At 47.7% G+C, this 27154-nt stretch overlaps 1 protein-coding gene across 2 annotated transcripts in view; it reads left to right on the forward strand.

Annotated features, from left to right (window-relative positions):
- Nucleotides 1-27154, forward strand: part of LOC140211963 (atrial natriuretic peptide receptor 1-like) — a 117612-nt gene that overhangs the window by 20640 nt on the left and 69818 nt on the right. For both annotated transcript variants that reach the window (XM_072282258.1, XM_072282248.1), the window contains 6 exons: nt 14501-14614; nt 15443-15578; nt 17718-17812; nt 19143-19278; nt 19875-19962; nt 26263-26383. In XM_072282258.1, the coding sequence (XP_072138359.1) occupies nt 14501-14614; nt 15443-15578; nt 17718-17812; nt 19143-19278; nt 19875-19962; nt 26263-26383 (690 nt within the window). The remainder of the gene's footprint in view (nt 1-14500; nt 14615-15442; nt 15579-17717; nt 17813-19142; nt 19279-19874; nt 19963-26262; nt 26384-27154) is intronic.

Consider the following 27154-nt stretch of genomic DNA (forward strand, 5'->3'; position numbering starts at 1 on the left):
AGGGTTAAAATAAATCAGTTGTGATCAAATGATGGAGCAGACTTGATGGGCTGAATGGACAACCTACCAAGTCATTGTGGATGCCATGCATGTTACTTCTGGAACAGCACACCATGCGGACCTTGCTGAACGTCTTCCGAAAGTCCACGTTGACAATATCCACTGTGCCATCCCCAATTATCACTCATCTTTATCACCTCCTTAAAACCCCCGAAAGCTAAAGTAAATCATGTAAAACCATCTTTAATAAGCTCAAGCTTTTCCAAATGGGAGTAAAGATTATCCCTGATAAACTTTTGCAATAGCTTCTCTACCGCTGATGTGAGGTTCACCAGCCTGTAATTCGTTGCTTGTCCCTGCGGCCTTCTTGAACACAGGAACATTATTGGCTACATTCCAGTCCTCTGAGAACACACATAAGGTGCTGGAGGAACTCAGCAGGCCAGGCAGCTTCTATGGAAAAGTCGACATTTTGGGCCGAGATTCCTCATCAGGACCTTTTAAAGGAAGCTCTCCAAGTACGCAGGACTGGTCAGCAACTGTCAGCAGGCTGGATGGAGAGCAAGGTGTCTCCCAGTGGAGGTTGGTTGTAGGGGATTCGCAGCCCGTTCCTTAGTTAGAGCCTTCAGCATTTTGGGCATCGAGGGAGAGAGGAAGAGGAGAGCCATCCGCAGTACCACCGATGCGGCAGAGAGGGCCTCAAGATGGCTGTGGCTCAAAAGAGGGGAGCCATGGAGTCATAAGTAGCTAGCCATCTGGACACAAGCTGGGGTCTGATCAGCCCCGGCTGGGTCACCTGGAGGAGGTTGTATGATGTTGAAAGACCCGAAACACCCAATGATTCCAGGAACATCACTGAAGATGTGTCCAGAAGCATCAATAGATGTATGTACACAGCATCAGGACTGGAAAAACAGGTGACAAGTCAGAACAAGAAGGTGGGGGGAAGGGAGGAAGAAGGACAAGGTGGGAGGTGATAGTTCCCAGCAAACTCCTCTCTTGTTTCTGCTGATATCCTGGGATGGATCCCATCACGCTCTGGGGACCAATCCACCTTAATGTTCTTGATTGGTCACACTATCTTGATCACACCGACGATCCCATTGGAGACCTCGGCGTTGGTAAACTACACCTTGTGTAGGTAAATAGTAAAAGGATCAAAGGGACCATGATGGTCAGGTGGGAGAGAATAGATTGTATGATAAATAAAGAGAGGTATCAGAATAGAGGGGATTGCTCCATTGGGGACCCAAGTGGCCTCCTCCTCAGCTGTAAGCATGGACACATGGCAGAGAGTCACACAATTACTTTTAAAGTCAAATTCATTGGACAAATATCATACTTCATGTGAAAGTTTCTTTGAATCAAATCAAATTTGAATAAAAACTAACATGAATTTACATGTAATTGTATAGATTATCTGGAGTTTACCAAGAATCTGCCGCTCTACATTTATTATATGAAACTTTTATAGAATTATACCATGTATGTAATTATGTAAGTCACCAAAACTTATGTAAGATTTATATATTACTTAAGCAAAGTGTAGTTCAAATAAAATTGATAGAGAAATGATAGAGGATTTATATGATATTATGATAATCACAGTTGCATATAGACCTAGACAACAGTAAGACAGACAGTTTGTAATAAAACTCTAATAATCAATGAGTTGTTCTGATATCCTGATCGTTCAACACGTGATTCAGGATGAGGTCCTCCAAATGCTCCTTGTAAGCTCACCACAGCCCACTTGCCACACTCAGTATTAACCCACAGGGGTCGTGTACCTTATAAACTCAACGGGACCCCCGTTCCCAGTCTCCTTATAAACTCACTGGGACCCCCATTCCCAGTCTCCTTATAAATTCACTGGGATCCCACATTCCCAGCCTCCTAATAAACTTACCGGGATCCCACATTCCCAGTCTCCTTATAAACTTACCGGGACCCCCATTCCCAGTCTCCTTATAAATTCACTGGGATCCCACATTCCCAGTCTCCTAATAAACTCACTGGGATCCCACATTCCCAGTCTCCTTATAAACTCACCGGGACCCCATTCCCAGTCTCCTCATAAACTCACTGGGATCCCCATTCCCAGTCTCCTTATAAACTCACCAGGACTCCATTCCCAGTCTCCTTAAGAACTCACTGGGATCCCCATTCCCAGTCTCCTTATAAACTCATCAGGATCCCTATTCCCAGTCTCCTTATAAACTCACCAGGACTCCATTCCCAGTCTCCTTAAGAACTCACTGGGATCCCCATTCCCAGTCTCCTTATAAAGTCAATGGGATCTCCATTCCCAGTCTCCTTATAAACTCAACGGGATCCCCATTCCCAATCTCCTTGTAAACTCACCGGGATCCCTATTCCCAATCTCCTCGTAAACTCACCGGGACCCCCCATTCCCAATCTCCTCGTAAACTCACCGGGACCCCCCATTCCCAGTCTCCTTATAAACTCACCGGGACCTCCATTCCCAGTCTCCTTATAAACTCACCGGGATCCCCATTCCCAGTCTCCTTATAAACTCACTGGGACCCCATTCCCAGTCTCCTTATAAACTCACCGGGATCCCCATTCCCAGTCTCCTTATAAACTCACCGATATCCCCATTCCCAGTCTCCTTATAAACTCACCGATATCCCCATTCCCAGTCTCCTTAAACTCACTGGGATCCCCATTCCCAGTCTCCTTATAAACTCACCGATATCCCCATTCCCAGTCTCCTTATAAACTCACCGATATCCCCATTCCCAGTCCCCTTAAACTCACTGGGATCCCCATTCCCAGTCTCCTTAAACTCACTGGAATCCCCATTCCCAGTCTCCTTATAAACTCACTGCAATCCCATTCCCAGTCTCCTTATAAACTCACCGATATCCCCATTCCCAGTCTCCTTATAAACTCACCGATATCCCCATTCCCAGTCTCCTTAAACTCACTGGGATCCCCATTCCCAGTCTCCTTATAAACTCACCAATGTCCCCATTCCCAGTCTCCTTATAAACTCACCGATATCCCCATTCCCAGTCTCCTTATAAACTCACCGATATCCCCATTCCCAGTCCCCTTAAACTCACTGGGATCCCCATTCCCAGTCTCCTTAAACTCACTGGAATCCCCATTCCCAGTCTCCTTATAAACTCACTGCAATCCCATTCCCAGTCTCCTTATAAACTCACCGATATCCCCATTCCCAGTCTCCTTATAAACTCACCGATATCCCCATTCCCAGTCTCCTTAAACTCACTGGGATCCCCATTCCCAGTCTCCTTATAAACTCACCAATATCCCCATTCCCAGTCTCCTTATAAACTCACCGATATCCCCATTCCCAGTCTCCTTATAAACTCACCGATATCCCCATTCCCAGTCCCCTTAAACTCACTGGGATCCCCATTCCCAGTCTCCTTAAACTCACTGGAATCCCCATTCCCAGTCTCCTTATAAACTCACTGCAATCCCATTCCCAGTCTCCTTATAAACTCACCGATATCCCTATTCCCAGTCTCCTTATAAACTCACCGATATCTCCATTCCCAGTCTCCTTAAACTCACTGGGATCCCCATTCCCAGTCTCCTTATAAACTCACCGATATCCCCATTCCCAGTCTCCTTATAAACTCACCGATATCCCCATTCCCAGTCTCCTTATAAACTCACCGATATCCCCATTCCCAGTCTCCTTAAACTCACTGGGATCCCCATTCCCAGTCTCCTTATAAACTCACCGATATCCCCATTCCCAGTCTCCTTATAAACTCACCGATATCCCCATTCCCAGTCTCTTTATAAACTCACCGATATCCCCATTCCCAGTCTCCTTAAACTCACTGGAATACCCATTCCCAGTCTCCTTATAAACTCACCGATATCCCCATTCCCAGTCTCCTTAAACTCACTGGGATCCCCATTCCCAGTCTCCTTATAAACTCACTGCGATCCCATTCCCAGTCTCCTTATAAACTCACCGATATCCCCATTCCCAGTCTCCTTAAACTCACTGGGATCCCCATTCCCAGTCTCCTTATAAACTCACCGATATCCCCATTCCCAGTCTCTTTATAAACTCACCGATATCCCCATTCCCAGTCTCCTTAAACTCACTGGAATCCCCATTCTCAGTCTCCTTATAAACTCACCGATATCCCCATTCCCAGTCTCCTTAAACTCACTGGGATCCCCATTCCCAGTCTCCTTATAAACTCACTGCGATCCCATTCCCAGTCTCCTTATAAACTCACCGATATCCCCATTCCCAGTCTCCTTAAACTCACTGGGATCCCCATTCCCAGTCTCCTTATAAACTCACCGATATCCCCATTCCCAGTCTCCTTATAAACTCACCGATATCCCCATTCCCAGTCCCCTTAAACTCACTGGGATCCCCATTCCCAGTCTCCTTAAACTCACTGGAATCCCCATTCCCAGTCTCCTTATAAACTCACTGCAATCCCATCCCAGTCTCCTTATAAACTCACCGATATCCCCATTCCCAGTCTCCTTATAAACTCACCGATATCCCCATTCCCAGTCTCCTTATAAACTCACCGATATCCCCATTCCCAGTCCCCTTAAACTCACTGGGATCCCCATTCCCAGTCTCCTTAAACTCACTGGAATCCCCATTCCCAGTCTCCTTATAAACTCACTGCAATCCCATTCCCAGTCTCCTTATAAACTCACCGATATCCCTATTCCCAGTCTCCTTATAAACTCACCGATATCTCCATTCCCAGTCTCCTTAAACTCACTGGGATCCCCATTCCCAGTCTCCTTATAAACTCACCGATATCCCCATTCCCAGTCTCCTTATAAACTCACCGATATCCCCATTCCCAGTCTCCTTATAAACTCACCGATATCCCCATTCCCAGTCTCCTTAAACTCACTGGGATCCCCATTCCCAGTCTCCTTATAAACTCACCGATATCCCCATTCCCAGTCTCCTTATAAACTCACCGATATCCCCATTCCCAGTCTCTTTATAAACTCACCGATATCCCCATTCCCAGTCTCCTTAAACTCACTGGAATACCCATTCCCAGTCTCCTTATAAACTCACCGATATCCCCATTCCCAGTCTCCTTAAACTCACTGGGATCCCCATTCCCAGTCTCCTTATAAACTCACTGCGATCCCATTCTCAGTCTCCTTATAAACTCACCGATATCCCCATTCCCAGTCTCCTTAAACTCACTGGGATCCCCATTCCCAGTCTCCTTATAAACTCACTGTGATCCCATTCCCAGTCTCCTTATAAACTCACCGATATCCCCATTCCCAGTCTCCTTAAACTCACTGGGATCCCCATTCCCAGTCTCCTTATAAACTCACCGATATCCCCATTCCCAGTCTCCTTATAAACTCACCGATATCCCCATTCCCAGTCCCCTTAAACTCACTGGGATCCCCATTCCCAGTCTCCTTATAAACTCACCGATATCCCCATTCCCAGTCTCCTTAAACTCACTGGGATCCCCATTCCCAGTCTCCTTATAAACTCACTGCGATCCCATTCCCAGTCTCCTTATAAACTCACCGGGACCCCCATTCCCAGTCTCCTTATAAACTCACTGGGACCCCATTCCCAGTCTCCTTATAAACTCACCAGGATCCCCACTCTCAGTCTCCTTATAAACTCACTAAGACCCCATTCCCAGTCTCCTTATAAACTCACTGCAATCCCATTCCCAGTCTCTTTATAAACTCACCGATATCCCCATTCCCAGTCTCCTTATAAACTCACCGATATCCCCATTCCCAGTCTCCTTATAAACTCACCGATATCCCCATTCCCAGTCTCCTTATAAACTCACTGTGATCCCCATTCCTAGTCTCCTTATAAACTCACCGGGATCCCCATTCCCAGTCTCCTCATAAACTCACTGGGATCCCCATTCCCAATCTCCTTTTAAAATCACCAGGACCCCCATTCCCAGTCTCCTTAAACTCACTGTGGTCCCCATTCTCAGTCCCCTTGTAAACTCACTGTGGCCCCCATTATAGCCATATAATAACCATATAACAATTACAACACAGAAACTGGCCATCTTGGCCCTTATAGTCCATGCTGAACTCTTAATCTCACCTAGTCCCACCTACCTGCACTCAGCCCATAACCCTCCATCCCTTTCCTGTCCATATAGCTATCCAATTTTACTTTAAATGACAATATCGAACCTGCCTCTACCACTTCTACTGGAAGCTCGTTCCACACAGCTACCACTCTCTGAGTAAAGAAGTTCCCCCTCATGTTACCCCTAAACCTTTGCTCCCTAACTCTCATGTCCTCTTGTTTGAATCTCCCCTACTCTCAATGGAAAAAGCCTATCCACGTCAACTCTGTCTATCCCCCCTCATAATTTTAAATACCTCTATCAAGTCCCTCCTCAACCTTCTACGCTTCAAAGAATAAAGACCCAACTTGTTCAACCTTTCTCTGTAGGTGCTGAAATCCAGATAACATTCTGGTAAATCTTCTCTGTACTCTCTCTATTTTGTTGACATCTTTCTTATAATTCAGTGACCAGAACTCTACACAATACTCCAAATTTGGCCTTACCAATGCCTTGGACAATTTTAACATTAAATCCCAACTCCTATACTCAATTCTCTGATTTATAAAGGCCAGCATACCAAAAGCTTTCTTCACCGCCCTATCCACATGAGATTCCACCTTCAGGGAACTATGCACCATCATTCCTAGATCCCTCTGTTCTACTGTATTCTTCAATGCCCTACCATTTACCATGTATGTCCTATTTTGATTAGTCCTATCAAAATGTATCACCTCACATTTATCAGCATTAAACTCCATCTGCCATCTTTCAACACACTCTTCTAACTGGCCTAACTCTCTCTGCAAGCTTTGAAAACCTACTTCATTATCCACAACGCCACCTATCTTAGTATCATCTGCATACTTACTAATCCAATTTACCACCCTATCATCCAGATCATTAATGTATATGACAACAACACTGGACCCAGTACAGATCCCTGAGGCACACCACTAGTCACCGGTCTCCAATCTGACAAACAGTTATCCACCACCACTCTGGCGTCTCCCATCCAGCCACTGCTGAATCCATTTTACTACTTCAATATTAATACCTAATGATTGAACCTTCCTAACTAACCTTCCGTGTGGAACCTTGTCAAAGGCCTTACTGAAGTCCATATAGACAACATCCACCGTTTTATCTTTGTCAACTTTCCTAGTAACCTCTTCAAAAAATTCAGTAAGATTTATCAAACATGACCTTCCACACACAAATCCATGTTGACTGTTCCTAATCAGACCCTGTCTATCCAGAAGATTATATATACCATCTCTAAGAATACTTTCCATCAATTTACCCACCACTGACGTCAAACTCACAGGCCGATAATTGCTAGGTTTACTCTTAGAACCCTTTTTTAAACAATGGAACAACATGAGCAATACGCCAATCCTCCGGCACCATCTGTTTCTAATGACATTTGAAATATTTCTGTCAAAGCCCCTGCTATTTCTACAATAATTTCACTCAGGGTCCTAGGGAATATCCTGTCAGGACCCAGAGACTTATCCACTTTTATATTCCTTAAAAATACCAGTACTTGCTCTTCTTTAATCATCATAGTTTCCATAACTTCCCTACCTGTTTCCCTTACCTTACACAATTCAATATCCTTCTTCTTAGTGAATACCGAAGAAAAGAAATTGATCAAAATCTCCCCCATCTCTTTTGGTTCCACACATAGCTGTCCACCCTGATTCTCTAAGGGACCAATTTTATCCCTCACTATCCTTTTGCTATTAATATAACTGTAGAAACCCTATGGATTTATTTTCACCTTACTTGCCAAAGCAACCTCGTATCTCCTTTTAGCTTTTCTAATTTCTTTCTTAAGATTCTTTTTACATTCTTTATATTCCTCGGCACCTCATTTACTCCATTCTGCCTATATTTATTGTAGCTATCTCTCTTTTTCCGAACCAAGTTTCCAATATCCCTTGAAAACCATGGCTCTCTCAAACTTTTAACCTTTCCTTTCAACCTAACAGGAACATAAAGACTCTGTACCCTCAAAATTTCACCTTTAAGTGACCTCCATTTCTCTGTTACATCCTTCCCGTAAAACAACTTGTCCCAATCCACTCCTTCTAAATCCTTTCGCATCTCCTCACAGTTAGCTAATCAAAAATCTCAACCCTGGGTCCAGACCTATCCTTCTCCATAATTATATTGAAACTAATGGCATTGTGATCACTGGACCCAAAGTGCTCCCCAACACATACCTCCGTCACCTGACCTATCTCATTCCCTAACAGGAGATCCAACACTGCCCCTTCTCTAGTTGGTACCTCTATGTATTGCTGCAAAAAACTATCCTGCACACATTTTACAAACTCCAAACCATCCAGCCCTTTTACAGTACGGGCTTCCCAGTCTATGTGTGAAAAATTAAAATCTCCCACATTCACAACCTTGTGCTTACTACAAATATCTGCTATCTCCTTACAAATTTGCTCCTCTACTTTTTGTTCCCCATTAGGTGGTCTATAATACACCCCTTTAAGAGTTACTACACCTTTCCCATTCCTCAATTCTACCCAAATAGCCTCCCTGGACGAGCCCTCTAATCTATCCTGCCAGAGCACTGCTGTTATATTTTCTCTGACAAGCAATGCAACACCTCCCCCTCTTGTCCCTCCAATTCTATCACACCTGAAGCAACAAAATCCAGGAGTATTTAGTTGCCAATCATACCCCTCCTGCAACCATGTTTCACTAATAGCTACAACATCATACTTCCAGGTATCAATCTATGCTCTAAGCTCATCCACCTTTCTTATAATGCTCCTTGCATTAAAATAAAAGCATTTAAGAAATTTTCCAACTCTTACTCTCTGTTTATCACTAACGGTGCAAAACAACTTTACTATTTTCTTTTTCTTCCTACTCACCTACATCTGTTCCTACACTCTGGTTCCCCTCCCCCCTTGTATCTAGTTTAAATCCACTGGAGCCTCTCTAGCAAACCTACCTGCAAGAATATTTGTCTCCCTCCAGTTCAGATGTAAACCGTCCTGCCGGAACAGGTCCCACCTTCCCTGGAAAACTCCGTTACCGGTTTCCTTGTAAACTCACGACTGACTCTTTCTCACATTCTGTTAAAACGCACTGGAGCCATGTTTCCCACCTTCCATTTAATGAGTTCTTAGAGTTTCATTCTAATTTGTTGTTAGTTTATTGGTGTCACATATATTGAGGAACAAAGAAAATAAAAACACAAACACGAGGGACTCTGCAGATGCTGGAATTTCAAGCAACACATAAAAGTTGCCTCTTCCCCCACCACCACTCTGCAAACCCATCTCCCTCACCTTCCATCAGCTGCTCCTGGACCCTCAGAGGCTCCCTCTTCCTCTCACCCCAACCCTCCCCTCTCCACTGACACCACCAGCCTCCCTCCCCCTCCCCCCTCTGATCCTGCTTCTCATCCGTGCCAGGTCTTTACCATCCCCTCCGACCTTCAATTCTCTGAGGCAGAGCGCTCTGTCCTCAGCAAGGGCCTCACTTTTGTCCCCCTTCGCCCACACCTCAGCGAGTACCGCATTCGCCATGACGCTGAAATATTCTTCCGCCAGCTCCGTCTTCGAGCCTACTTCTTCGGCAAGGACTTTCCCACCCCCACCGATGACTCCTTCTCCCGTCTTCAACCCTCCTCCTCTTCATGGACACCCCTCTCTGGTCTTCTGCCTGCTCTGAATCTCTTTATTGCTAACTGCCGACGGGACATCAACCATCTCGACTTCACCACACCTTGTCCCCATTCCAACCTCACTCCTTCCGAACGCTCTGCTCTCCACTCCCTCCGCACTAATCCTAACCTTACTATTAAACCCGCCGATAAGGGGGGGGTGCTGTCGTAGTCTGGCGTACTGACCTCTACCTTGCCGAGGCACAGCAACAACTCACGGATACCTCCTCTTATTTACCCCTCGATCATGACCCCACTAAGGAGCACCAGGCCGTTGTCTCCCACACTATCACCAGCTTTATCCGCTCGGGGATCTCCCATCCACTGTTACCAACCTTATAGTTCCCACACCCCGCACTTCCCATTTCTACCTCCTACCCAAGATCCACAAACCTGCCTGTCCTGGCAGACCAATTGTCTCAGCTTGCTCCTGCCCCACTGAACTCGTTTCTGCATACCTCGACACGGTTTTATCCCCCCTTGTTCAATCCCTTCCTACCTATGTTCGTGACACTTCTCACGCTCTTAAACTTTTCGATGATTTTAAGTCCCCTGGCCCACACCGCTTTATTTTCACCATGGATGTCCAGTCCCTCTATACTTCCATCCCCCACCAGGAAGGTCTCAAAGCTCTCCGCTTCTTTTTGGATTCTAGACCTAATCAGTTCCCTTCTACCACCACTCTGCTCCGTCTCGCAGAATTAGTCCTTACTCTTAATAATTTCTCCTTTGGCTCCTCCCACTTCCTCCAAACTAAAGGTGTAGCTATGGGCACCCGTATGGGTCCTAGCTATGCCTGCCTTTTTGTTGGCTTTGCGGAACAATCCATGTTCCGTGCCTATTCTGGTATCTGTCCCCCTCTTTTCCTTCGCTACATCGACGACTGCAATGGCACTGCTTCCTGCATGCATGCAGAACTCGTTGACTTTACTAACTTTGCCTCCAACTTTCACCCTGCCCTCAAGTTTACCTGGTCCATTTCCGACACCTCCCTCCCCTTTCTAGATCTTTCTGTCTCTGTCTCTGGAGACAGCTTATCCACTGATGTCTACTATAAGCCTGCTGACTCTCACAGCTATCTGGACTATTCCTCTTCTCACCCTGTCTCTTGCAAAAGTGCTATCCCCTTCTCGCAATTCCTCTGTCTCCGCATCTGCTCTCAGGATGAGGCTTTTCATTCCAGGACAAAGGAGATATCCTCCTTTTTTAAAGAAAGGGGCTTCCCTTCCTCCACCATCAATTCTGCTCTCAAACGCATCTCCCCCATTTCACGCACATCTGCTCTCACTCCATCCTCCCGCCACCGCACTAGGAATAGGGTTCCCCTTGTCCTCATCTACCACCCCACCAGCCTCCAGGTCCAACATATTATTCTCCGTAACTTCCGTCACCTCCAATGGGATCCCACCACTAAGCACATCTTTCCCTCTACCCCCCCCCCCCCCCGCTTTCCACAGGGATCGCTCCCTATGTGACTCCCTTGTCCATTTGTCCCCCCCATCCCTCCCCACTGATCTCCCTCCTGGCACTTATCCTTGTAAGCGGAACAAGTGCTACGCATGCCCTTACACTTCCTCCTTCACCACCATTCAGGGCCCCAGACAGTCCTTCCAGGTGAGGCGACACTTCACCTGTGAGTCGGCTGGGGTGATATACTGCGTCTGGTGCTCCCAATGTGGCCTTCTGTATATTGGTGAGACCCGACACAGACTGGGAGACCATTTCACTGAACACCTACGCTCTGTCCGCCAGAGAAAGCAGGATCTCCCAGTGGCCACACATTTTAATTCCACGTCCCATTCCCATTCTGACATGTCTATCCACGGCCTCCTCTACTGTAAAGATGAAGCCACACTCAGGTTATATTCCGTCTGGGTAGCCTCCAACCTGATGGCATGAACATTGACTTCTCTAACTTCCGTTAATGCCCCACCTCCCCCTCATACCCCATCCGTTATTTATTATTTATATATATTCTTTTTCTCCCTCTCCTTTTCCTCCCTCTGTCCCTCTCACTATACCCCTTGCCCATCCTCTGTTTTTTTCCCCCTCCCCCTTAGGTCTTCTCCGTAGACCTCCCGTCTCTTAATCCTCTCGTATCCCTTTTGCCAATCACCTGTCCAGCTCTTGGCTCCATCCCTCCCCCTCCTGTCTTCTCCTATCATTTTGGATCTCCCCCTCCCCCCTCCCACTTTCAAATCTCTTACCAGCTCCTCTTTCAGTTAGTCCTGACGAAGGGTCTCGGCCCGAAACGTCGACTGTACCTCTTCCTAGAGATGCTGCCTGGCCTGCTGCGTTCACCAGCAAATTTGATGTGTGTTGCTGTACAAAGAAAATCTTTGTTTTGCACACCATGCAGATAGATCATTCTGAAATATAAGTACGTTATGCATTACAGAGGGAAAAGTAATAACAGAATGCAAAATAATGTTTTGTTTACAGAGAAAGTGCATTGGAGGCAGACAAATAATGTGCAAGGCAATGACAAGGCAAGTTCTGAGAATTAGCTTGCCCCTCGAAAGCAGAAGCTGGTTGTAGTTGGAGTATATACTCCCTGGTGGCCAGTGACCAGTTGTGTTCTGCAAGGATCTATTCTGAGACCCCTGCTCTTTGTGTTTCCTAGAAATGACTTGGGTGAGGAAGTGGAAGGGCGGGTTAATAAGCTTTCAGGTTACAGAAAGGTTGGTGGAGTTGTGGATGGTGTGGAGGGTTGTTGTAGGTTACAACAGGACATTGACAGGATGCAGAGCTGGGCTGAAAAGTGGCAGATGGAGTTCAACTTGAAAAAGTGTGAAGTGATTCGCATTGAAAGTTCGAATGCAAATGTTAGTCAATATAAATGAATGCGTGTTAATGGCAGTGTGGAGGAGCACAGGGATCTTGGGGTTCACATCCATGGATCCCTCAAAGTTGCTGCACAAGTTGATGGGTGGTTAACAATGTCTGTGATGTGTTGGCTTTCATTAGTTGGGGGATTGAGATCAAGAGCCTTGAGGTAATGTTGTGGCTGTTCTGGTTAGACCACACTAGGAGCATTGTGTTCAGTTCTGGTTGCCTCATTCGGAAGGATGTACAAGCTTTAGAGAGGGTGCAGAAGAGATTTATCAGAATGCTTCTTGTCTTATGAGGACAGATTGAGTGAGCTAGGGCTTTTTTCTTTGCAGAGGTGGATGACAGGTGACTTGGTAGAGGTGTATAAGATGATAAGAAGCAAAGATCGAGTGGACAGCAACAGTTCTCCACCCTCCCCCACCCCACCAGAGTGGCAATGGCTAATACAAAGGGGATAATTTTAAGGTGAGCGGAGGAGAGTATAGGGGGATGCTTGGGGTGGGATTTTTACTGAGAAAGTGGTTAAATGGAAGGTGATTTTCAGAGAGTGGCTGGATCAAAGGTGGTGATGAATCAGGAAGTAGGAGGGAGATTGGCTGAGTGGCGCCTCTTGCTCAATGTCAGTAAGACCAGGAGCTGGTTACTAACTTCAGGGGGAAGTTTGAACTTGAAGGCAGAATACAGGGATTCTTAACAGTGTGGAGGAATAGAAGGATCTTGAGGTACACATCCATACATCTCTCAAAGCTGTAGCACAAGTTGATGAGCGGCATACAGTGTGTTGGGTTTCATTAGTCAGGGGATTGAGATCAAGAGCCACAGGATAATGTTGCAGCTCCAGTCAGACCACACTCAGAGGTCTGTGTTCAGTTCTGTCATCTCATTATAGGAAGGGTGTGGAAGCTTTAGAGAGGGTGCGTAGGAGATTTACCAGGATGCTACCTGGATTAGGGAGTGTATCTAATGAGGGAACATTGAGCAAGCTGGGGCTTTTCCCTTTGGAAAGAAGGAGGACGTGAGATGACTTGATAAACGTGTACAAGATGGTAAGAGGTGTAGATCGGGTGGACAGACAGAGACTATTCCCCAGGGTGGAAATGGCTAATACAAGGGGGCAAAACTTTCAGGTGTTGAGAGGAGAATATCGAGGAGTGTCAGAGGTAGATTTTATTATACTGAACGATAGGCACTTTGAATATGCTGTTAGGGGCGGTGGAAGAGGACAGTTAAGAGATTCTCGGTGAGGTATATGGATGAAAGAAAAATGGAGGGCTAAGAGGGAGGGAAGAGTAAGATTGATTTTCAATTAGGTTAAACGGTTGGCCCAACACTGTGGCTGAAGGGCCTGTACTGTGCTCTACTGTTATGTTTTCTAATCCAGCAAGACAACCAGCATCCACGAGAGTGAGAGCAATTGTTAACATTTCGGGCTGAGACTCTCATCAGGGCTGGGAGTGAGGAGGGGAGATGGCTGGTATAAAGAGGATGTGACACCTGTGTGTGACAGGAATGGGCCAGGGTGACACCTCTGTGTGATGAGAAATGGACTGGGTGACAACTCAATGTGACGGGACAGGGTGACACCTCTGTGTGATGACACAGGGACAGGGTGACAACTCTGTGTGACAGGACAGGGACAGGGTGACAACTCTCTGTGACGGAACAGGGTGACACCTCAGTGTGATTGGACAGGGACAAGGTGACAGCTCTGTGTGATGGGAAATGCACAGGGTGACAGCTCTGTGTGATGAGACAGGGTCAAGGTTAGAGGACAGGGACAGAGTGTCACCTCTGTGTGATGACACAGGGACAGGGTGACAACTCTGTGTGACAAGACAGGGATAAAGTGACACCTCTGTGTACCGGGTCAGGGACAGGGTGACACCTCTGTTCTCTCTGTCGCCAGGCTGTGATGATTATAACGTACAGGGAACCGGAAAACCCTGAGTACGGGCAATTCGTACAGGACCTGAAACACTACGCGGCACAGTTCTTCAACTTCACCATTGAGGATACACTGGTGAGTTAGAATGGGTCCAGACAGAGACACCATTCACCCCCACCAACACATGGACAATGGCACTGATCAAAGGGCACCTGGACAGAGCCACCATTCACCCCCATGGCAATGGGACAGAGACACCATTCACCCCCACGGGCACCTGGACAGAGACACCATTCACCCCCTCAGACACTTGGACAGGGGCATTGATCACCCCCACGGGTGGGCACCTGGGCAGGGGCACTAATTGCCCCCATGTGAGCCTGCTCACCTTTAACACCTGTGGTCCACCAGAACTCTGACACCACACTGGTCATCGGAGCCCAACTCTCAAACATCATCCAGGCTGGACTCGCATAGTAATGAGGGAGCGCCACACTGTGGAGAGTCACAGTATTGAGGCACAGTACTGAGGGAGAGTCACACTGTGGGGGTGATACTGAGGGAGCATCATTCAGTGAGGGTGGTACTGAGGGAGCTTTGCACTTTGGGAGGGTCTGTACTGAGGGAGGGGAGTAGAGGAGGGACAGTCACACTGTAGGAGGGGAGTAGAGGGAGAGTCACACTGTGGGAGGGGTAGTGGGCGAGTGCTGGACTGGCAGCCAGTGCTGATGGAGTGACACTGTGGGAGGGGTATTGCCCGGTGGATTCTTTCAAGTTCTGTCGACAAATCCGTTTGCTTCATATTAAATTGGAGATTTTTATAGCATAATTCCGCACACTCCCTCTCCCCCACCCCTCACTTCCAGGATATTCCGTTATCCCCAACTAATCCCAAACAGAGCCACGGTTGGAAATTTGTAAAGGTACCTTGGTCTCACCAGAGCCTCTTCCGCCACATTCCAGATGAATTACATTGCGGGCTCGTTCTATGACGGCATCATGTTGTATGCCCACGCTCTCAACGAGACGCTGGCACGAGGAGGCACGACCAGGGATGCCCTGGCAATCACTAAGCAGATGTGGAATCGAACCTTCCGAGGTAAGCAGAGTTCGGCAGAAACTCCATCTCCCAGCTTTCCCATCCCTTCCAGAGTGAGAGGAGCTGATATCAGTGTACAGATCTCACCCTGAGTGACAGAAGTCACTCACACAGAGAGGAACTGAGGGATAGTGGTCAGTGTACAGATATCCCCCTGAATGACAGTTACTCACACCGACAGAGAGCGACTGAGAGACACTGGTCGGTGTACAGATATCCCCCTGAATGACAGAGTTACTCACCCTAAGAGAGAGGGACTGAGAGACACCAGTCATCATACAGATATCCCCCTGAGTGACAGAGGACACTCATCCAGAGAGAGAGAGAGGGACTGAAAGATACTTGTCAGTGTACAGATCTCATCATCAGAGAGAGGGATTGAGAGACATTGGTAGGGGTATGGATATCCTGCAGAAAGAGGCGCCTGAGAGACGTCAGTAAGTGTACAGGTCTCACCCTCAGAATGAGGGACTGAGAGACACCAGTCTGCGTACCGATATCCCCCTTAGTGACAGAGGTCAGTGTACAGATCTCCCTTTGAGGGAATGAGACTGAGTGACACTGGTCAGTGTACAGATATCCCCTGTGAGTGAGGGATTGAGAGATACCAGTTAGTGTACAGAACTCTGCCTGGGAGACTCTGATCAGTGTACAGATTTCACCATGAGAGTGAGGGACTGAGAGACACCAGTCAGTGTACAGATCTCACCCTGAGAGAGATGGACTGAGACGCACTAGTCAGAGTACAGGTCTCACCCTGAGAGACAGGGCGATACCAGTCAGTGTACCGATATCCCCCTGAGTGACAGCGGCCAGTGTACAGATCTCTGCCTCAGAGAATGGGATTGAGAGACACCAGTCAGTGTACAGGTATCTCTTGAGAGTGAGGGACTGAGAGACACTAGTCAGAGTACAGATCCCACCCTGAGGGAGAGGGACTGTGAAGCATCAGTCAGAATACATACCTCACCCTGCTACAGAGGGACTGAGAGGCACTTGTCAGTGTACAGATGTCCCCCTGAGTGACAGAGGTCAGTGTATAGTTCTCTCTCTGAGAGTGAGGGACTGAGAGACACTAATCTGCGTACAGGTATCCTCCTTAGTGACAAAGGTCAGTGTATAGATCTCCCCCTGAGAGAGAGGGACTGAGAGACACTAGTCAGAGTACAGATTTCATTCTTGCAGGGACTGAGAGACACCAGTCAGTGTACAGGTATCCCCTGAGAGTGAGGGACTGAGAGACACTTGTCAGAGTATAGATCTGACCCTGAGAGAGAGAGGGACTGAGAGACACAAGTCAGAGTTCAGCTGTCTCCCTGAGGGAGACAGACAGAGGGACACCTCAGGGGGAGATCTCCCCTAGATAGATAGTGTATAGATCTCCCTTACAGTGAGGGGCTGAGAGACACTGGTCAGTGTACAAATTTCCACCTGAGAGAGAGGAACAGAGGAACATTACCCAGAGTACAGATTTCACCCTGACAGGGACTGAGACACACTAGTCAGTGTACAGATCCCTCCATGGGAAAGAGTGGGACTGAGAGACACCAGTCTGTGTACAGATCTCCTTCTGAGAGAGAGGGACTGATGGACCCTAGTCAGAATACAGATCTCACCCTGAGAGAGGGCTTGAGAGGCACTCTTAGGTGTGTGGATATCCTCTGAAAGACAGGGACTGAGAGACATCAGTCAGTGTTCAGATCTCACCCTGAGAGAGGGAGATCGACAGAGACTAGTCCATGTATAGATCTCGCCCTGAGAGAGGGGGACTGAGAGACACTAGTCAGTGTATAGATCTCATCCTGAGGGAGAGGGACTGAGAGACACTAGTCAGTGTATAGATCTCACCCTGAGAGAGGGGGACTAAGAGATACTAGTCAGTGTATAGATGTCACCCTGAGAGAGGGGGACTGAGAGACACTAGTCAGTGTATAGGTCTCACCCTGAGAGAGGGGGACTAAGAGATACTAGTCAGTGTATAGATGTCACCCTGAGAGAGGGGGACTGAGAGACACTAGTCAGTGTATAGGTCTCACCCTGAGAGCTGGGGACAGAAACTCTAGTTAATGTTATATATCTCCCCTGAGAGACACCCATGTGGAGTATTCCAAGACCCATCTGCTGCGTCCTTATCTGCAGGAGTGACAGGATTTCTGAAGATGGATGAAAATGGGGATCGAGAGAATGACTACTCACTCTGGGACATGACTGACACGGATTCTGGAACTTTCCAGGTCAGGAAATCTCTTTCCCTTTTGCCTCAATATCCTTCATCTCACTGGGGGCGTATTTGACACTGTTTCATCTCCCCAGTCCTTGGATCAGTGAAAAGCTAGGGTCCAGAGGAAGAGATTTTTCCAGTGGAACCTTGAACCTGAGCTGCTGTCTTCATCGTCACATGGAGGTCAAGATCTCTCAATTGCTGCCTCACAGAGTAGTCATTTTTCTCCTTGAACAAATATTTCTAATTATTACCAATAACTTGCCAAGAAAGCACACCATGTCCCTTTGCACCTCTGATTTTTGAATTTTCTGCCCGTTTAGAAAATAGTCTACATAGTCTTTCTTGCTCTTCTTGAGCTCCAGTATGATCGTTGCCCTTCTGAAGCAGGTGGGGACCTCCAAGCACAGCAGTGAGAGATTGACGGTGTCCTTGAACGCTCCCGCCTATTAGTCGGCACAAGTTTTCAGTAGCCTGCCCAGTACCACCATGGCCTGACCTCTTACATCTGCCTCCAAGACAGACGTCACACAGCTGCCAGGTGCTGTGGGCATAGTCATAGTGTTATTTTCCTTTCAAAAGCATCAGCTCATCAGCAAGTGCAACATCACTGCCATTTTATGTTGTTAGGTTTCACCTCTTAGGAAGTAATGGAATTCAAACCCTGCCACAGCTGTCATAAATTTACCAACTTAAAGGCATCCGTTAGTCATGGATCTGCACCTGGAAAGTCTTCACTCTCCAGGGTGCAGGCCTGGGCAAGGTTGTACGGAAGACCGGTAGTTGCCCATGCTGCAAGTCTCCCCTCTGCACGACACCGATGTTGTCCAAGGGAAGGGCACTAGGGCCAATACAGCTTGGCACCAGTGTCATCGCAGAGCAATGTGTGATTAAGTGCCTTGCTCAAGGACACAACACGTTCCCTCGGCTGGGACTTGAACTCACAACCTTCAGATCACTAGTCCAATGCCTTAACCACTTGGCCACGTGCCCACACTTTACCAATTTACCCAAGGTTTATCAAGCTGCAACATAACTTCTTGATTCTTGAATTCAATGGCTCAACGAATAAAGGGAAAATAATAACCTCTGCCTCAATTCTCTCCCCTCTCCTCCCCCTCTCCTCCCCCTCTCCTCCCCCTCTCCTCCCCCTCTCCTCCCCCTCTCCTCCCCCTCTCCTCCCCCTCCTCCTCTCCTCCCCTCCACTCTCCCCTTTCCTATTTCCCCACCTCCTCCCCTTCACCCTCACATCTCCCCTACCCCCTCATTCATCCTTTCTCCTCCCTCATCCCTCCTGCCCCCCCATTCTCTTTCCTTCTCCCTCCCTCTCCCTCTTTCTCCAGGTGGTAGAGCACTACAATGGGACCGTGAAGAGGATCCTGCCCGTCTCTGGGTTGGAGATTCACTGGCCTGGGAACGCGGTGCCTGAGGACGTTCCTCACTGCGGCTTCGACAATGAAAATCCTGCCTGTCAGAAAGGTCTGAGCTCACTGACCTTCGGAGTTGGTGAAGGCTTTGAACGCCCAGCCACCCCCCAGTCCCCTCCCCCTTCATCCCCTGACTTGGATTTGCTATCCAGCCTGGAGAGTGGATAGTCTCCCTGTTACTGCATATTCCAACATCCCCTCTAGAGCCAACAGCTACTTGCCAAGTTCAAAGTACATTTATTATCAAAGTATGTATACCATACACAATCTTGAGATTTGTCTTGCATTCCATTCCCACCCACCCGCACATCTGCTGGAATAACGCAAGTGGACCGGCACCATCAATGGAGGGAAATGCACAGTCAACATAGTTGAACGATCTCAATCCAAAACATTAATCATCCATTTCCCTCACTAGATGCTCTCTGACCTGCTCAATCACACCCATGTGACCAATTAACCTACTAACCCGTGCGTATTTGGAATTGAGGGGAAACCAGAGCACCGGGAGGAAACCCACGTAGTCACGGGGAGAACAAACAAACTCCTTACAGACAGTGGTGGGAATTGAACCTGGGTCGCTGGCACCCTAATAGCTTAGTGCTACTGTGCCAACCCTTGGCTAATTCTTGTTTCTTTTCTCCTTAGGAAGAGCATTCTCGATGCTTGAAGTCCTATCCATCATCGTCATTCTGATTCTTCTCATCATTACAAGCAGCTCGATTCTGGCTTACAGGTAACCAGGTTTAGAGGAGTTTTCAGGAAGAGTTCCTGGCCTTTACGTGGGGCTTAGCTACTCAGCCCCAGACGGGGCAAAGGTGGGTTACTGCCATCTTAAAACCAGTCCGGGCAAATGAGTCTTGTCAGCCGTGGCTGGCAGCTCATCTAGGAGAAGGAAAATTTTGATCTCAAATCTCTCATTCGTAAGGCCAGTGATGTTGTGGGGATGGAACTGGACTCTCTGACGGTGGTGCCTGAAAAGAGGATGCTGTCCAAGTTGCATGCCATCTTGGACAATGTCTCCCATCCACTACATAATGTACTGGGTGGGCACAGGAGTACATTCAGCCAGAGACTCATTCCTCCGAGAGGCAACACAGAGCGTCATAGGAAGTCATTCCTGCCTGTGGCCATCAAACTTTACAACTCCTCCCTTGGAGGGTCAGACACCCTGAGCCAATCGGCTGGTCCTGGATTTATTTCCTGGCATAATTTACATATTACTATTTAACTATTTATGGTTTTATTACTATTTAATTATTTATGGTGCAACTGTAATAAAAACCAATTTCCCCCGGGATCAATAAGGTATGTCTATGACTATGACTACTGCATTACAGCTATACCTGCTCATGGGGAAGACTTCGGGAGTAAACCCCAAGGAAAAATGCGGAGCTGGAGTCCTTAAGGCAGTCCTAGGTTGAGTTCAACACTCTCTGGCAACTCTGTCAGTCTCTGCCATCCCTTTGGATTCATCACTATGTAGAGAGGGGCAGCAGCTTACTCTCCATATTGTACTGCACTGGCTTGTGTGTTGATGCAACATCCAGGTTCAACCCTGACCAACAGAGGGCCTCTCTATGTTACCTCTTGGCTGTTCTTGTGACCATGTGAATCAGAGCTGAAGCAGACTGCTCAGCCTCTCCAGCCTTCTCTGCCATTTAATATGAAGTCGATAGTGCAGACGGTAGGTTGAGTTGTTAATTGTGTAGAACGCAGAGAGATAAGCGTATGTCTCTCGGTCTTCTGCACTTGCCAAGTTCCTCCAGCATTTTGTGTGTGTTACTCTAGATTTCCAGCATCTGCAGAAGCTCTTGCATTTGGGATAATACTCATCTTACTTATTTACTGCCCGTTATGCTGCTGGCATTTCGGGCAGCAATGAAGGTTCCCTGTCTCTGGTGGTGTTCAGGGCTTCCTTCATCGTATCCGTAGCTTCCACTGGGTTTTCACTGTCAGCCATGCAAGTCCCGGGTGGTGACTCAGGAATACTGTCACATCCAGATGTAGAATGATACTTCATTGCTGTTTCCATAACAGTTTTGTTTGACCAGTCAGGGTTGTTAGCCCTGAGCTGAACCCCCGAACCTGGAGGACCAGTGGACCACTCTTGGTCTGGCCTCTATCCTTTGACCTGTTTGGCATGGGTGACCCTAGCAACAGCCAAAGCATGAAGCCCTGACTCCAGCCAGCATAGCTCTCCAGGTCATTGAGGCACGCAATCCTCTAAACCATAATAAGATTGTGGTCCTCTTGGAGGGTTGTTTTTGTAATTGTCCCATGTACCGATGTACAGTGAAAAGCTTTTGTTTGCCTGCCATCCACACAGCAGTATGAGGTAGTGAAAGGGAGAACAGAATATAGTGTTGCAGTTACAATAGACAATAGACAATAGGTGCAGGAGTAGGCCATTTGGCCCTTCGAGCCAGCGCTGCCATTCACTGTGATCATGGCTGATCATCCACAATCAGTACCCCGTTCCTGCCTTCTCCCCATAACCTTTGATTCCGCTATCTTTAAGAGCTCTATTTAACTCTTTCTTGAAAGCATCCAGAGAATTGGCCTCCACTGCCTTCTGAGGCAGAGCATTCCACAGATCCACAATTCTCTGGGTGAAAAAGTTTTTCCTCAACTCCGTTCTAAATGGCCTACCCCTTATTCTTAAACTGTGGTCTCTGGTTCTGGACTCCCCCAACATCGGGAACATGTTTCCTGCTTCTAGCGTGTCCAATCCCTTAATAATCTTATATGTTTCAATCAGATCCCCTCTCATCCTTCTAAATTCCAGAGCCCATTCAAGCCCATTCGCTCCAATCTTTCAACATATGACAGTCCCGCCATCCCAGGAATTAACCTCGTGAACCTATGCTGCACTCCCTCAATAGCAAGAATGTCCTTCCTCAAATTTGGAGACCAAAACTGCACACAATACTGCAGGTGTGGTCTCACCAGGACCCTGTACAACTGCAGAAGGACCTCTTTGCTCTTATACTCAACTCCCCTTGTTATGAAGGCCAACATGCCATTAGCTTTCTTCACTGCCTGCTGTACCTGCATGCTTACTTTCAGTGACTGATGAACAAGGACACATAGATCTCGTATTTCTCCTTTTCCTAACTTGACACCACTCAGATAGTAATTTGCCTTCCTGTCCTTGCCACCAAAGTGGATAGCCTCACATTTATCCACATTAAACTGTGTCTGCCATGCATCTGCCCACTCACCCAGCCCGTCCAAGTCACCCTGCATTCTCATAACATCCTCCTGACATTTCACACTGCCACCCAGCTTTGTGTTGCAGAGGCAGTGCAGTGGAAGCAGACAATAATGTGCAAGGACCTCAACGTGCCAGGCTGGGAGATCAGGAGTTCATCTTGGAAGATCTGTTCAAGAGTCTCATAACAGTGGGATAGAAGCTGTCCTTAAGTTTGGTGGTGCACAGGCTAGTACCTTTTAAAGATAAGCTTTGTTAAATGTATATAGAAACATACAATGACCTCCCCACCTTCTCCACTTTCTGCAAGGATCAGTCCCCCTGTGATTCCCTTGTCCATTTGTCCCTCCCCACTAATCTCCTTCCTGGCACTTAACCCTGCAAGCAGCCCATTCACCTCTTCCCTCAACTCCAATCAGGGCCCCGAACAGTCCTTCCAGATGAGGCAACACTTCACCTGTGAATCTGGTGGGGTCGTCTGTTGGATACGGTCCTCCTTCTCTTCCCCCACGTTTTTATTCTCGCATCTTCCCCCTTCCTTTTCAGTCCTGAGGAAGGGCCTCAGTCCCAAACATCAACTGTTTATTCATTTCCATCGATGCTGCCCGGCCTGCTGAGTTCCTCCAGCATTTCGTGTGCGTTGCTTTGGATTTCCAGCATCTGCAGAATTTCTTGTTTATGCGGTGAAATACATCATTTTACATGAACAACACAGTCCAAGGATGTGCTGGGGGCAGCCACAAGTGTCGCCATGCTTACAGCACCAGCAAAGCAAGCCCACAACTTACTGACCCTGACCTGTACGTCTTTGGAATGTGGGAGGAACCTGGAGCAACCGGAGGAAACCCACACGGTCACGGGGAGAACGTACAAACTCCTCGCAGACAGCAGCGGGGAATGTCGCTGTAAAAAGTTGTGCTAACCGCAATGAAGTGGGTTGAAAACGGCAGGTGGAGTTTGCTATGAGGTTAGGACACAGAATGGCTGGGTCTTGGAGAATGTGGAAGAAAAGAGAAACCTCTGTGTACAAGTCCACAAGTCCTTGAAGATAGCAACACAGGTAGGCAATGTGGTGAGGAAGGCACTGAGGATATTGATCTTCACTAGTTGTGGCACTAAATACAAAAGTAGGGATAATGTACTCCAGTGTAGTAAAACCCTGGTCAGATCTCAGCTGGAGTATTGGAGTGGAGTTCTGGTCCTCACACTGTAGGACAAAGGATCAACTTTATTCCCCATATACAAGGACATGTATTAGGAATCTGCTATGGTGTGTTGGTCAGGGTGAGATGTGAAACAAAAAAAAACAACATTTAACAATGATAAAGGATAAAGAATAAAGAATCATTAAAAAATAACATTAGAGGTTAAAGTACAGATACAGTTGCATGCCATCTTGGACAATGTCTCCCATCCACTACATAACGTACTAGTTGGGCACAGGAGTACATTCAGCCAGAGACTCATTCCACTGAGATGCAACACAGAGCGTCATAGGAAGTCATTCCTGCCTGTGGCCATCAAACTTTACAACTCCTCCCTTGGAGGGTCAGACACCCTGCGCCAATAGGCTGGTCCTGGACTTATTTCCATCTGGCATAATTTACATATTACTATTTAACTATTTATGGTTTTATTACTATTGATTATTTATGGTGCAACTGTAACGAAAACCAATTTTCCCCAGGATCAATAAAGTATGACTATGACGATGACTATAGAATAAAATGTGCATAAATATGTAAATACAAGTGTGCAAAGGTCTTAGGTATAGAGCAAGGTTGTCTAAGACCTTCTCATAGTACTCTAATGATTTTATGTATTGCTCTGTACTTTTCTGATTCTGATATGGGTCTCTATTGTGGATTGAGAATGGGAAAGGGGCAGGGAGAGGGGATTTCTGGTTGGGAAAAGGGGAAGGGAGAGGGAAGCACTGGAGAGACATTCTGTAACAATCAATAAACCAATTGTTTGGAATCAAGTCACCTTGCCTGGTGTCTCAGGGTTGAGTGAATCTGCATCCACGCCACCCCCTCACCCGGGCACCCCTCCTCTGCCACCTGTCCCACACCCCTCCCGCAGCGCTCCGCCCATTCCCAATATCCTTTGCTCCTGCCAGGTTTACAAACTCTGTCTCTGTTTCACGTTGACAAATACAGTACTGTGCAAAACGCTTAGTCACCCTGGCTATATATATGTGCCTAAGACTTTTGCACATGACTGTAGATGAAAGTAAATGGAAAGCAATGTGGAAGGGAAGGGTTAGATTGATCTTAGAGTAGGATAGCACAATATTGTGGGCTGAAGGGCCTGTACTGTTCTATGTCCCATAGTTCTATATGTGTCCCATAGTTCTATATGTAACCCTCAGTTCGGCTAGCAGCTAAATCTAGGGGAAGACGGCCTCCAGCCCGGCCAGACTTGAGAAATCGTGTTTGGGTGGATGCTGCGTGACGAGTTCCCCGTTACAAATCAGTACCACGAAATAACAGTCTAATGCGCAACATTGGAGCTCGTCGTTTTCCCGTCTGTTCGTTCCCCATCGATTTTCCCCTCTGGCATCAACTCCCGACCCCATTCCAAGTCCACGCCATCTGGCGGTCTACCAACTCTCTCCACTGGCGTCTCCTCTCTTCATCTCTCACTGACAAACAACTATGCACCCCCTGCTGTCAGTGCAGAGCTGTGCTTTTTGTACCTGCTCTTCCATGTCCGCGTTTCTGCTCCATAGCAGCCTGCTTACTGCTCCTGTTCAGCACCCCTCCACAACTCCAGAGGGTCTGGAGTTACAAGTATCCAAGCAGCCCCTCGTACCTGCCCCACCAGTCAGTCATGCCATAACCAATCTGATTGTGGTCTTGGTTAACTTTCCTCCCTGTTCCCCTTTAATTCTTCACTATCCCCGTTATCTGAGCACTTCCCTTGAATATAAAGGGGCAGAGAATTCCAAATGTTCTTCACCTTCCAAGAGATGGAATTCCTCCTTTTCTCCACATTGGTGGGGGGGGCTTTACCTGTGATGGACTGGGCTGTATCCATGACTTCTTGTAGGATTTTCTGTTCAAGGGCATTGGTGTTTCCATACCAGGCAGTGACGCAGCCAATCAGCAATCTCTCCACCATGCGGCTATAGAAGTTTGTCAAAGTGAATCTTAGACGTTGTAGTGAATCTTTGTGGAGTTCTAAGGAAGTAGGAGCACTGCTGTGCTTTCTCCGTAGCTGCACGTGTGCTGGGCCCAGGAACGATAACACTGAGGAACTTAAAGTTGCTGACCCTCTCCACCCCTGATCTCCCAATGGTGACTGACTCATGGACCCCTGGATTCCTTCTCCTGAGGTCAATAATCAGCCCCTTGGTCTTGCTGACACTGAGTCAGAGGTTGTTGTTGCGGCACCACTCAGCCAGATTTTCATTCTCCCTCCGACGTGCAGACTCATCACTACCTTTGATTCGGCCAGTGACAGTGGTGTTGTTAGCAAACCTGTATATGGCACTGGAACTGTGCTTAGCCACAGAATCGTAAGTCTGTGACTAGTAAGTCTACGAATAGGTCGGGGGCTAAGCACACAACCTTTCAGTCCACCTGTGCTGATGGAGATTATGGGATTTTTTTTGAAAAAAAGAATCTGTTCGCTCAATTGCTTCAATCATTTTTCATTCTTCCCATTGGGATTTGGTAGCCATCATCCTATAGGCCAGTAGGTGTAGATTCAATGGTAGCTCTTCAGCGACTGGGCCAGGAGGTCCTGAGGTAGATGATCAGCCTTTGAGATTCCTGGATAGTCTGTTGCAGACCCTGACATTTACCTTCTTCCCCACAGGAGGTTTCGGCTGGAGAAGGAGCTGGCCGGTGAGCTGTGGCGCATCCGTTGGGAGGACATCCAACTGAGTAACCTGGAGAAGAACCTCCGAAGTGCAGGCAGCAGGCTGACCCTCTCACTGGTCAGGAGCTCAGTACAACCGTGCGTGCGTGTGGTGTGTATGAGTGTGTGCGTGTGTGTCTGTATCTATCAGTGTGTGTGCATGTGGTGTGTGTGAGAGAGATAGGACAGTGTGGAGGGAGCTTCACTCTGTGTCTGACCCCGGGAGTGTGTGATGGGTCAGTGTAGAGGGAGCTTCACTCTGTGTCTGACCCCGGGAGCGTGTGATGGGACAGTGTAGAGGGAGCTTCACTCTGTGTCTGACCCCGGGAGTGTGTGATGGGACGATGTGGAGAGAGCTTCACTCTGTGTCTGACCCTGGGAGTGTGTGATGGGACAGTGTAGAGGGAGTTTCACTCTGTGTCTGACCCCGGGAGTGTGTGATGGGACAGTGTAGGGGAAGCTTCACTCTGTGTATGACCCCGGGAGTGTGTGATGGGATGGTATAGAGGGAGCTTCACTCTGTGTCTGATCCCGGGAGTGTGTGATGGGACAGTGTAGAGGGAGTTTCACTCTGTGTCTGACCCCAGGAGTGTGTGATGGTACGGTGTAGAGGGAGCTTCACTCTGTGTCTGACCCCAGGAGTGTGTGATGGGACAGTGTAGAGGGAGCTTCACTCTGTGTCTGACCCCGGGAGTGTGTGATGGGACGGTGTAGAGGGAGTTTCACTCTGTGTCTGACCCCGGGAGTGTGTGATGGGACGGTGTAGAGGGAGCTTCACTCTGTGTCTGACCCCGGGAGTGTGTGATGGGACGGTGTAGAGGGAGCTTCACTCTGTGTCTGACCCCAGGAG

The sequence above is a fragment of the Mobula birostris genome, chromosome 2 (genome assembly GCF_030028105.1).
Source record: "Mobula birostris isolate sMobBir1 chromosome 2, sMobBir1.hap1, whole genome shotgun sequence".
Taxonomy (NCBI): Eukaryota; Metazoa; Chordata; class Chondrichthyes; order Myliobatiformes; family Myliobatidae; genus Mobula; species Mobula birostris.